Genomic DNA, 12543 nt, shown 5'->3' on the forward strand with positions numbered 1-12543 from the left:
CCAGAGCTTGGCTGCTGTGTGCCGTGTGCTATGAGATGCCTCAGGTATACCCAAGGCTTTTAGGCTCCTTCCTTAACTGACATGTCTCCCTGGTATGGATGTGTGTGCACGGACAGCCATGCATTGAGGGTGTGTGGTAGAACCACATAGGTAGGCATGGTTCACAGGACTGCACAGGTACAGTTTCCACAGTAGGGCTTTGTTCTTGGAGCTTGAGTCCGACACCAGCTCCATTGGCTAGCTCCTAGTGGCTAGCTGAGAGGCACAGCCAGATGCCCGTCGCCCAGCAGTGTACCTTTCTTGGTGTACTAGCCAGTAAAAAGTGCCTATAGACAGGTAGAATTGAGGCCTGGCCCTCCCACAGATGGGCACCAGGGGGCGGCAGTCACCACAGTCAGCCACATTTTTGGGGTATTGTAGTCAGCAGTCTTTGAGTCCAGGGCCTATTTACCCATTTTCCAGCCTAGCCTATGGGCCTCAAGTCATCACCTTAGGTAGTCGCAGGCCCCATGCCAGGGATCTAATATCAGAAGTCTCCATCTACAGACTGGGGCATGCTCCCTGGTCCTCAGCTCAGAGGAGGAAGCCTTCCCTGCTTGAGTAGGCTTCCTGCCTTTCTCAAATTCCAGGCAGGCAGGCAGGCACAGATGGGTCTTGGAACTGTCCAAACTAGGAAGATGTGCTAGTTCCCACCCCCAGCCCTGGTTTAGGGTGACTACAGGCCACCCTGGGCTGGGTCACAGTTTCCCCTGAGTCTTCCATTTGCCTTGGCAGGGCCCTCAGAAGAGAAGAGAGGAGCAGAAAGTGACTCTGATCATAAGTTATGTATGACTAGCATATCCTTCCCCTGGGGGCCTGCCTGTGTCCCCACCTTAGCTATGTTTATTTTGTGGAGGGGACCAGCCTGCGGCCAAACACTTATCATATTCACCAACAATCCTAACCTGCAACCTCCATCCCTTTCTCAGCCAGAGCAGAAAGAGTATTCCATTCCCTGAGTGAGACCAGTCCCATAACCCTGCTTTTGCCTGCAGCCCTGTCATACATATGGAGTCTATCCCACTGTAAGACGCTGGTCACCAAGCTGGCACAGCGATTCTTCAGGCTGAGCCCTCTCACTGGCCCCAGGCAGAAAGTCTGCCCTCCATGTAGTTCTGCTCAAGCCACAGTGGCCACATGCCCAATGTATAACAGGTTGAATTAAAGAAGCAAGAGATCTTGCTGGACTCCACACAAGCAGTGCTCCTCCCTGGCTTTGCTGAGCTCAGACCATTGACACAAGCCCTGCCCATACCAGGAGAACAGTGAGGGGTTCCCCAGAGGCATGCCTTTCCAGGAAGGGGAGCTTGGAGCTGCCTCAGACAATAGAGGGTTTAAAGGTCCCAGGAGAACCTAAGGCCTCCCCCATAATGGCACCACGGCTTCCCTCCCAGGAGGCCTGAAATCCTGCCCTCCGGCTCCAGGGGCGTGGCACCCACAGTGGACACATTGGCTGGGGACTTGAGCATGCACCCTTGAGGAGTTACCTAGGCCTACCCTGGAAGACTGTCCTCTCTGCCCCATGAGGACAGAGTGGCCACAGAGCCGCAACAGAGCCGGTGAGCCACACAGAACAGGCCCGATGGCATTTATTGGAGTTGTGTTCCCAAGTTTACACAATTGCTGGGTGGTTTGTTCAAGACAAGCACGGTCCACAGGGGAGTAGCGGACAGGGACAAACATCCTAGCAGCTGTGGGCATGTCACAGGCATTCTGGAGTACAAGCACACACTGCGGGGGCCAGACACCAGGCAGACCAGTGGGAAAGGGCGCAGAGTCATTTGACTGTAAGTTTCGGTTCTAAAAAGTTAAATATCTATTTACAAATCTTAAAATGTAGAAACTGCCCAGTAGGACAGGTGGACAATGCTGTTCCTTGCTTCCCAGGATCAGAGACAAGAGGACAGCTAAGGTTGAAGGGGAGGCTACCGGGTCCTCCACAGACAGCAAGTGGGGCGTAACAGCTTTGGGGACCCAGTGGCTTCATTTCCTGAGCAAAGGTCGGGTTGAGGCCAGCCCACCCTGCAGGCAGTCACAGGGAAGGTGGGGAGTTCGAGTCATCAGGCAGGGTCAGAGCCTGAGCAGCAGCTGGCCATCAGCAGCACCGCACACCTGTTCAGGGGCTCCCTTGGCAGGCATTGGCACATCCACACAGCCCTCATGGCCTACAGAACAGGCACCCTCAGGGGTGCCCCGCTCCTCCTCTGGGGGACCCCGTGAGTCCAGACCTCTCAGCCTCTGCTGGCGCTCCTGAGCTTGGCGGGCTCGGCTGGCAATGGCACGCACACGGCTCTGGCTTCGAGAGGAGGAACGCCTCAGGAAGCTGGGGCCCCCTACAGACCCATCCCCAGCTGAGCCCAAGCTGGTGGGTGAGGTTATGTCCCCAGCCTGCTGGAAGCCCGTGAGCCAGCGTAGCTGCTCCGTGAGAGCATCTCGCCGCACTCCGGGCTCCAGTGCCTGATGCGCCGCACCCAGGGCGCCCAGGCCGCAGCTCAGGCTGCTGGTGCTGCCCTGGAGGCTGGGAGCAAAGTCGTCAGCCGTCAGGTCTCCCAGACTCTTGGACTTAGCAGACACCGGGCAGTCCTGCAGGCCCACCAGGGTGAGGTGACGCCAGGGAGGCCGTGAGTGGAGGCTGGTCAGCCGCGGGGCAAGAGGCCGGGGCTGCAGCTCATCGGGCACAGGAGGCAGCCCACCTGCAGCCCGCAGGTTGGGGTTCGATTTGCTCTTGGTCACAGGAGGCAGGTCAGGACGGGCAGCTGAGGCTAAGCAGGGCCGTGGGGTTAGGCGTCCAAGAGAGACCCCTGGAATGCTCTCTCGGCTGCGGCAGAGGCCCAGGCTGGGCAGTGACAGGTCTATGACAGTGTCATTGGAGGACATGCTGGAGGATGAGGACACACTGTCCCTGTGACTCCCAGGCTCCAGCCGCTGCCATAACCTGTCAGTGCCCGTGGCATCTGAGTATACTGCGGGTGTGGGAAAGAGTTCTGAGAGCACCTGGCCCTCACTCTTAGCCCTCCTAACCACTGGCAGGTGACCCGGGGCCCAGGAGCGGCTCTTGCTGTCTGTCTGTCTTCCAGAGGTCCCCTCGCGTGGCCTGCTGGGGATCCCACCATTGTGTGGCCTGAAGGGTGGCTCCTCATTTTCTCTATCACCCCCAATCCTGAGCTGGGGGGTTCCAAAAGCTCCCGGAGACGTCTGCTGGGGGCTGGTCACCTTGGCCCCCAGTCCTACAGGGCGCTGGGGCCCTTCCTGAGATGGACCTGTGGGGGCAGCGGCTGCCTGTAACGGGAGACCAGGGCCCAGGGCTGGTTCCTCTGCGATGGGTTCCAGGCCACACAGGGGGGAGATGGGCCGCTGCAGGGGGAAGAGGCGAGTATCTGTGGGGAAAGAGGGATGGGAGACAAGAGGGAGGCAGAAAGGTAGATATAGGAGGGGCAGACAGATTAAAGACAGATGTGAGGAGAATCAAGAAACAGAAGGGAGAGGGAGGGGAGGGGGGATATGAATCTTATCAATCACCACAGGTTCCTGACCCCCTGAGCCAAGGGTAGGGACCAGCCCACCCCAGGATATCCCAGCAACCATTCTCCATTTATACACATGTACTGCGACACTCAAGAGTACTCCACCCCACTAAAGCCAGAGGTGTGCCTGGCCTCACACAGGGTCCATGGGGCAAGAGGCAGGCCAGGCCTAAACCTCCTTGGACTGGGGCATCATGGGGGCACATAGGGCTCAGGCCTGTTACCTGGCACTCGCAGGTCTCAATCCCTAACTATGGAAGCAGCACGGAGCAGGGACAGAAAGGAGAACACGGTCAGTGTGTGGGGGGGGGAGGGAGCACTGGCAGATGGACAGATGGACAACGAGGCTGGGCAGGAGCGGGAGTACGATGGAAGCAGGCAGACTCTGGGTGCTTCCCTCCCGCCCAGGCTAGAGCTCAGGGAACCAGCTCAGACCAGTTCCCTCACGCTCAGGCAGACCAGGTGTGGGTCAGGAAAAGTCAGCCAGGACGGTGGGTGGTCACACAATAACTAAGTGCCATTCGGACAATGCAAGTCACTGGAAGCTGCTCCTCTAAGCACTGGGTGCTCTGATGCCCAGATCTCTAAGCACCGTCTCCCCTGGTCTCTGAGGAGCCTCCAAAGGGGATACCCTGAGGTACCACGTCCAATTGACATCAGGCTCCCGTAGGACTGCAGGGCAGAGTCATGCTTGCATCTGACCCTGAGGGGGAAGCAGGGCTAAGAGCTGGGACCTTTTCAGACCTAGGAAGGTCATCAGAGCAGCCAGTCAGGGTAGCCAACAAGGCACCGGGGAAGCTAGGAAGCCATCACTGAGGGCTGGCTGGATATCCCTGGGTTCCTCAGCAAGCAGCTCTCAGAAATGCCTTGGTGACTCAAGCTCCCCTCTTCCCCCATTCCCCCCAAAGCACAGAGCCATTAGGGTGGGGGGTGGGGGTCTGAGGCAGACAGGCCACAGTTAAGCTGATGGACAAATGGAGCGGAGAACGACAGGCATGGGACCGCCTAGGCATGCCAGGTGTAGAGAGCATGGGATGCGGCAGAATGGCAGGCCTTACCCGTGGAGAACATGGGGGAGTGACTCCTGATCTCCTCCAGCTTTTGAACGAACAAGGCGTTCATCTCTCCCTGCAGCGCCCCCTGCTGCCTGTGAGCACCCTCCGGCTGGCAGGGGGCCACCTTGGGGCTGCCTGGGCTGTCTGGGCTGCTGGAGTCCGAGGACACAGAGCCGCCGCCTGGACCCTGCTGCTGAGCCCTAGGACCCTTGGGGGTCCCTCTGCTTCTCCCTGGGGTGGCTTGAGGACTCGGGCTGCAGCCAGGGCCCCCCAGTGAATCTACCCGGGCCCTGGGCTGCTGGCTGATGGCCACGTGGCTGCCTGCAGGCCCAGGGCTGGGTTGCTGCTCCCTTCGAAGGCCCTCAATGTCCATACCAGTGCAGGAGCCCACCACACACTTCATGCATGTGGCGGCCATCCCTGCAGGTCCAGGGCCTTCGGGGGCATTCGGGGACCGCACCTGTGCCAGTGTCCTCTCTTCTGGTGCTTCTCCTGCTGGTGCCTTACCTCGGGGACTGCTGCTGCCTGACCTCTCTTGAGTAGGGGCCTCCAGAGCTGGGTTGGGGCTAGGGGGTGCCACGTCATCAGCTGCCCCCTCGGAGCCTGCGTCCTGTGTGCCCAGGGCCAGCTCTGGGAAGCCCTTGCGACTCGGCTTCTGGCTTTTGGTAGGGGCACTGGCTGTGCGCCGCAGGAGCCTCTGGCTAACGGAGGGCCGGGGCAGGGGCTGCCCAGCAGCATGACTGTCCAGTGAGCCTGGCTTTGGGCCTCGGAGGAAGAGACCTTTTAGACCCAGAGTCTGCTTGACCTGCAAGAAAAGGAGCCCACATAGCCGGTGCCTGGCCCACCTGGCCCACGTGTGGCTTCAGAGGGGAACTGGCTTTCCAGCAGGCGTTCTGAAGCTGTAGTTACCACGGACTGCCACAAGAGCGTATTGCAATATCACATACAGGGAAGAGGGTTTCCTGGCAACTCTACCAAGGGTAGCAGGGCTTCACCCTTGAGACTACACTAGAGATAGAAGCTAGAGAACCTCCCCGGTGTTGTCTCAAGAGCAAATTTCAATCCCTACGCCCTGGCCACACACCCACGTGTCCCAGCCTTGAGGAACTGAGGTCTGTAGCCCCAGATCTGGGGGAAAGAAAAGTTGGGGTCTACCATCACTCTAGTGACACTCACCCTGCCCTGCGCAGCAGCCCTGGAAGGCCTGTTCTCCCTTGGCCTCTGTCTCCCTACTTCCCAGGAGCCTCTCCTCCCTCCTAGAGGACCACCTTTCTAGGAAGCCTTGTTGAACACCTCCAGGCCGGCTTGCACTCTGGCCCCATGAGTTCCTGAGGCCCTCAACTGGCTCAACATGTGACCAGTGTCTGACCACAGCCAGCTTCTGCCCAGTCCCCTCCTGCATTCATTCCCCTCTGCAGAGATCACTGATGGAGAGGATCTGTGGCCACCTCTTAAGAGGACAGAGGCCATCGGGGTCCTCACATGCCATACACCCCTGCATCCCACCCACAACACCCACCACTCCCCCATGATGGGCCGTGCTCGTGCGTTTGGAGCAGCCCGGGGCCTGACGGCCAGGGGCCCTTCTGCGGAGGCAATCGAGTGGCCAACACTTGAATCAGCTTCCTGATTCAAGATCCCAAATCCAGTGCAATTTGGTCGATGTGGTTGGAAAGCCATTTAGAAGGAGATCCAGGATTCGAGCTGGAGTGCCTACCAGGTACCCCCACCCTCACCCCCAACTCAGACCCTAGCATAGACTGAGGTGAGAGCTAAAGAGGTCAGTAACCGACAGTGGAGGCAGGCAGAGGGAAGCGAACAGCAGAGGAGCTGCAGTGCTGTGCAGAGAGACCTACAGTCATGGGGAAGAGCAGGAGGGGGGCAGGATGAGGACAGGATAGGAGGACAGGTCCTTGGCCTCGGCTGAATCCTGGATCTGCCTCATAAATGCCACTCTCTGGCTGAGGATGGCCCAGGGGACCCCAGGAACATGTCATGATCCATGTCACATGAGCTGACAGTCTCCAAAATGCTACCAAGAATCACGGATGCTAATGGGCGCGGCCTGGCATGCAGGTGGGGCGGCGGGCTACACCGTCCCGCGGCGCCGGGTACCTTTGAGACTCCTAACAAGGCTGAGCTTCTAAAAGTAGACTTGGGACATAGAGAAGCCCACTGCAAGACCAAAGAGACAGAGTGAAGGCAGGTGAGGTGGCTGTGGTGGCCAGAGCAGGGCCTACCCAGCCGTGGATGGCCCTCAGAGACAGGCAGACTCGGGATAGATGGATGGGTGGTGGCAAGTAACGGGACACCTTTAGTGCCTCTGGACCCATGGTGCTACCGGAAAGTTAGTGCTGGGCCCAGAAGGACCCATTCACTATGTGGTTACCGGCCCCAAAGGGTTGGTTGTATCAAGTTGTACCCCAGGGCCTCCCTTAGAGCCCCAACAGCTGGACTCCTCAGACTGAGAACACTTTCTGCTCTGGCCTGGGGTGGGGAAACATGGGATGGGGACCTGAAGTTCCAGGTAGTGGGCAAATAAACGCATGTAGATCCCTTTGAGGAAACAGAAATGCAGAGGGATGTGGCACTCAGGACAAGGAAAGCCACAGGAGGGATCATGGTGCTCTACCCTTGCCAAGAATCCAAGCAGTCAGTGCTCCCAGATGTAAAGGACATCAGAGGCTACCGAGGAAAACTAGGACTGGTTTCAGATGGAGGACAGGGAGGCAGGTGCCAGGGCATCCCATCCCAGGACAGCAGGGAGGCAGGTACCAGAGCATCCCATCCCAGGACAGCAGGGAGGCAGGTACCAGAGCATCCCATCCCAGGACAGCAGGGAGGCAGGTACCAGGGCATCCCATCCCAGGACAGCAGGGAAGCAGGTGCCAGGGCATCCCATCCCAAGACAGCAGGGAGACAGGTACCAGGGCATCCCATCCCAGGACAACAGAGAAGCAGGTACCAGGGCATCCCATCCCAGAACAGCAGGGAGGCAGGAACAAGGGCATCCCATCCAGGACAGGGACACTTAGCACACTTGGATCCCCAAACCCCCCCTGGGACATGGAGGTAGCACTAGAAGGCCCCAGGGTCAGTATCCCCCCCAGTAGCCTGCATCACAGATTAAGGAAGAAACCCAGAGAAGTGAATGCCAGGTCCTAACCCCAGAAGGGAACAGGATGGGAGCAAGGGGGCTAGTCCTATCCTTCCTGTGGCTACGTGAGGCCCGGGAGGCAATACTCACCTTACCACTAATGTCACTGACAGCCACATGTACAAAGATAGAAGCCTCTTCCATCCCTTCTAGGTACACGTGCCGGTAGCCTGGAGCGGTAGGGTCACGAGTCATCAAGGTTCCAGCATCTCCTCACCCTGCCAACCCACACTTTCCTCAAAGGTCTCTGGGCCTTAACTAGGACTGGGGAGCCTCCTGCTCATGGGAGGAAGAGACTGGGCCCACTTCCTGTGTCCTATGCTAGCTAGGAGCTCCTGGGGCACACAGGCAGGGAACACCCACTGGCAAATGCTGAGCCTCGCCCAGGCTCCTTACCTGGCATCATGCTGCTGAAGGCCAGTGTCCTCTGGCCGATGAAGTCACGTCCAATGGGGTCGTGATCCCAGACAAGGAAGCGTACCAGCGCGATCTCTGGCATATGCACGGTAAACACCAGCGTCTCCTCCCACATGGGGTTGAATCCTGGGGATAGTGAAGAGAGGATCAGCAGGTCAGGAGATGGAGTCAATGACTGGTACCTAAGTACCCCAGAGTAGACAGGGCACTGGACACCCAGCAGTGCCCATATCCCACGAGGGGCCTATGGCAGCCTTGGGCACAGGCTGGTGTCTGATGCCCTCACCCACTTTGGCAAGAGCCCTCACCATTGTCGTCCACCACTCGGGTCTGCTCCTTGCTGCAGTCCACGGGGAGCCCGATGACCTCCACCTCCACGAAGGGGTCAATAATCTAGAGACAGAGTGAGGGGTGGCACCAGGGCCCCAAGCCCTCCCACCACCCACCTCACCCACGTGGGCTTGCTCCTACCTCCCCACGGTCACCCAGTACCGAGTCCCGTGGCTTGGGCAGCTGCTGGCCACTGATAATCCTCAGGGCCAGCTGCTTCTTGAGCTGCCCTGGCAGGGGGTCCTCCGAGTTGGGGTTGAAGACACCTGAGAGGATGTAGGTGTGAGCCAAGTACACATCTTACAACACACACCTACCTGTTGGTCTGTGGGGTTCAGGTGAAAAAGAACCCTAGAGAAGGGTCAGAAAGCTTCCCTGGGATGCGATAGCTGCGCCAGTGTGGGCAGGAGACCCTGATTGCAGGGTGGTCAGGCTGCCAACGTCGAGGGCGCACCATGCAGGGAAACACGGCTCAGTGCAGCCGAGAGGTGTAATGAAAAGGCGCTGAGCAGACAGAAGCCTATGCAGCACGTGGAGAAGCCCGTGGGACAGTAGATGGCTCCTGACCATACCTGTCAGGGACTGAGGTCCAACACCTGGGCCTGCATCTCCCAGAGCACACCAAAACCTCAGACAAGTGCTGCCCCTGAATCTCAGGCAGCGTGGAGCCAAGGGCCCAACAGAGGAGCTCCCTAACGCCCACCCTTGAGTCCTTGGCCTAGGATTCACTGAACCACCACCCCCAGTAGGCAGGTACCCCACTCTAACCCTCCAGTGTCCTGATAGCTCAGTCTCAGACTATCCCTCCCCTCAGCTCTGTTTACCCACCATTCCAGTATCCAGGGTAATTTCATGGGAACCCACCCCAACCTGAGTCCCTCACCCTGGCACATGCACTGGGGTTTGAGCACGTAGCCACAGCCACCGTTGGCGCTGAACTTGGCCCTATTCAGCTGCAGCATCCGCCCCTCTGACTGGTAGTTCAGGGCAACTGAAGAGAAGATAGAAGAAGCCCGTGCAGGTCAGTGATGTTCACACGCTCTTCTGTATGAGTTCTGGGGCCAAAAGCCCAGCGTGCGTGCATGCATGCGTGCGTGCGTGCGTGCGTGCATGCATGCGTGCGTGCGTGTGTGCGTGTATGCTAGGAGCACAGGGGCTAACAGGATTTCTCTCATGAGGGCCTAGGGTCTCAAAGGCCCCACCCTAGTTGATAAAGGCCTTCGGAGACGACCCTCCTCGCCCTCATCCCACGCTGAACCACATGCCTGCACGCACCCATCTGGCAACCAGCGTTCCAGAAGGGTTGTGGATTGTAGTTGCTGGAGTCCACACGGTAGGAGGAGGGGTATATGCGCGAGAGCTGGTGCTGGTTGAAGCGCAGGTACTGGGTGGGCTTCTGCTGTAGGATCTGGTGGGCCTTGGTCTCACTGAAGGAGGACACCTGCCAGCTCGAGACCACTGGGGCACAGAGCAGCCAGGCATGAGCACACTCAGCCTGCATCCCCGCGGCCGACCTGCCTGCCCCCCCCACACACGGCCCTCACCCTCCATCTCCACGTCATGGGTGCCCACAGACTTGGTATATTTCACTAGGTCCGAGAGGGCTCGTGACAGCTTCATGGTCTTCTTTTGCCGGGCAGTCCTACGAAGGTGCGGCAGGGCTACTCAGGTCCCTGAGGCTACGCCCCTCCCATCCAGTCCCAGCCAGCCTTCCTGTTCTTCGATTCAGGCTCCAGGGCCTGTACAGGGCCATCTGCTCCCCAAATCATATGTCCCAGGCAACCTGGGACTTGTAAACAATAGTTAAGGTTCATCGCACCCCCAGCAGACAGGTACCCTACTCTAACCTTCCAGTGTCCTGGTAGCTCAGGTTCAGCCTGACCCTCTGCTCTGTTCAGTGGACCTACCACCCTGGTATCCAAGGTTATCTCACAGGAGTCTGGGGCAGGTTAACCCTATCAGTGATGAGGTAATAGAGATGTGTCTGCTGGGTGTGGGCTGCTTTGAAGCCATCGTGGGATCTTTGGAACAAAATCCCTGGGTGACCCTGAACATGAACAAGATGGGAGCTGGGGAATCCTGCTCGGCGAAGGGATGTTCTGAAGAACAGAAGCTTGTGAAGGCTTCTGGGCAGCGGGGGAATTAAAAAGACTAAGTCACCGAGAAGAGGCAGGCCAGTGACAAAGAATGTAATGTCTTAGCAGTGTGGCAAGGCAAAGCTGGGACTGCAGACACGTAGGTGGGGAGAGACTGGGAGCGACACAGACAGACATGAGCAAGGCTTGGGGAGGAAAGTGGATGGGGGTGGGCAGAGTGGGGAATGGGAACAGTGGGACCCTCCTGTGGGGAAGATGAGCTCCAAGCTGCATTTACAGGTATGAGACCCCAGTGAACCCACAAAGGTGCTGTGGAAAGCAAGCAGACAGACTGGTGCCATCCCAGAACAGCTGCCTCTCTCGTATGGTATAGGAGGCACAGAGATAGACAGACTCCTCCCCTGGAGGAGACGTAAGGTAAAGCCGGGGACCTTTGGAAATGGGAGCTGAGGTCTGGTTAGTCAGGCAGTGCCTATACCCAAGAGACCCTGGGATGCTCAGGAGCCCTGCTGGCCTAGTCCCTGAGTGTCGCTGGGCTCCCCCTGTGCTTTCTGCAGCTGTCTGGACAGCTACACTTTCTCATTACCTGCTTACGTGCTTTTGGATTCCCATACCAGCCACCCTTCTCTGCTCAGCACTCAGGGCAGCTCCCTGAGACCCAGCAGGGCTCACTCACATGCACACATGTATGTGCACACACACGCATGCACACACACACAGACACACACACGCTGGGCAGGACTCACACACATGCATGTGCATGTGCACACGTGCATACACATGTGCGTGCGCATGCATGCATACACACACACACTGGGCAGGGCATACACACACACACACACTGGGCAGGGCTCTCTCTCTCTCTCACACACACACACACACACACACACTGGGCAGGGCACTGACCCTCGGCTCTGGCTTCCTGGGGAGTCCAGGTTTTCATCCCCCTCTTCCACGCTGGCCACCTTCTTTATCTTGCTGCCTTTTTTCTGTGTGGGAAAGTGGGATTGTGACCTGAGATCAAGCTGCCAGGACATGTAAAAGGCCCAGAGGTGCAGGGTGGGGCTATCTGCCCAGGTTCCTAAGCTCCTACCCAATTGGCCCACAGAGATATCTGCAGTGCCCTGGCCCTGGGGGACTCTTGGGACTCTCAGTGTCTGAATCTCAGACACTGGCCAGTGTGGGTCATGGGAAGGCAGTAGCCAGAGCTCCCACCTTAGGAAACTGACCCCACTCACAGCTAGCAAATGGTACGGTACAGGGATGGTGGTAGAACCACACGGGACCCCCTGAGCACAGTACCTCTACTCACCTTGCGCTTGGAGAAGCTGCTCATGAGGAGGCGGCTGTTCCGCCTGCTCACCCCGGTGTCCTCCCCGGACTCCACATCTTCCTCAACTTTGCTCTGACCCTGAGAGACAGACAGAAGTTGAACCCAACCTCCAACCATGCAAGGAAGGCGGGACATCTCCCTGGTGGCCCCAGAAAGCCTTTCTGGAGGAGGCAGATTTGACCAGGCCTGGAAGCAAGGCACTGATTTGGGGGAGGGGAAGGATCAAGCACGGCTGCCAGGAAGAGGCCTGAAGGGTGGCACACCCTTCAGAGACAGAGCGGCATATATTCGCAGGCCCACACCAGCCTCCCATGGTGTGTGGTTTTAAACTCAAGTAATCAGTTCCACATTTCTTTATCATGGATGGAGACTGCATAACAGACGCAGCTTGCATCTGGAATATTCTTCAGTCGACTTACGTAATCTTTTTTTTTTTTTTTGAAGCCCTGATGCCCCAGCCTGTTACTGCAGCACAAACAAAGTGAATAATTCCAGATACAGCCAGCTATCTGAGTCTGAGGAGCACAGGACAGGACTACCTATGCACTGGGCACAGGGTAGATACACTCCAGGTCCTCCCAGGCTCTCACCA

General features: G+C 58.0%; 1 protein-coding gene across 2 annotated transcripts in view; it reads right to left on the bottom strand.

Moving 5' to 3' along the window:
- Positions 1–1610: 1610 nt before the first annotated feature.
- The window catches only part of Plch2 (phospholipase C eta 2), a 28709-nt gene continuing 17776 nt past the window's right edge, over positions 1611–12543 (bottom strand). Inside the window, exons 12-22 of one of the 2 annotated variants that reach the window (XM_052178342.1) lie at positions 11931–12029; positions 11525–11607; positions 10067–10164; positions 9798–9980; positions 9406–9513; positions 8664–8788; positions 8501–8585; positions 8172–8318; positions 7866–7945; positions 4622–5423; positions 1611–3416 (exon numbers count right to left, since the gene is read on the bottom strand). In XM_052178342.1, coding sequence (XP_052034302.1) covers positions 2110–3416; positions 4622–5423; positions 7866–7945; positions 8172–8318; positions 8501–8585; positions 8664–8788; positions 9406–9513; positions 9798–9980; positions 10067–10164; positions 11525–11607; positions 11931–12029 — 3117 coding nt within the window. In that variant the 3' untranslated portion in view covers positions 1611–2109. The remainder of the gene's footprint in view (positions 3417–4621; positions 5424–7865; positions 7946–8171; positions 8319–8500; positions 8586–8663; positions 8789–9405; positions 9514–9797; positions 9981–10066; positions 10165–11524; positions 11608–11930; positions 12030–12543) is intronic. The other variant, XM_052178341.1, reaches the window with a different exon arrangement.

The sequence above is a fragment of the Apodemus sylvaticus genome, chromosome 3 (genome assembly GCF_947179515.1).
Source record: "Apodemus sylvaticus chromosome 3, mApoSyl1.1, whole genome shotgun sequence".
Classification (NCBI taxonomy): domain Eukaryota; kingdom Metazoa; phylum Chordata; class Mammalia; order Rodentia; family Muridae; genus Apodemus; species Apodemus sylvaticus.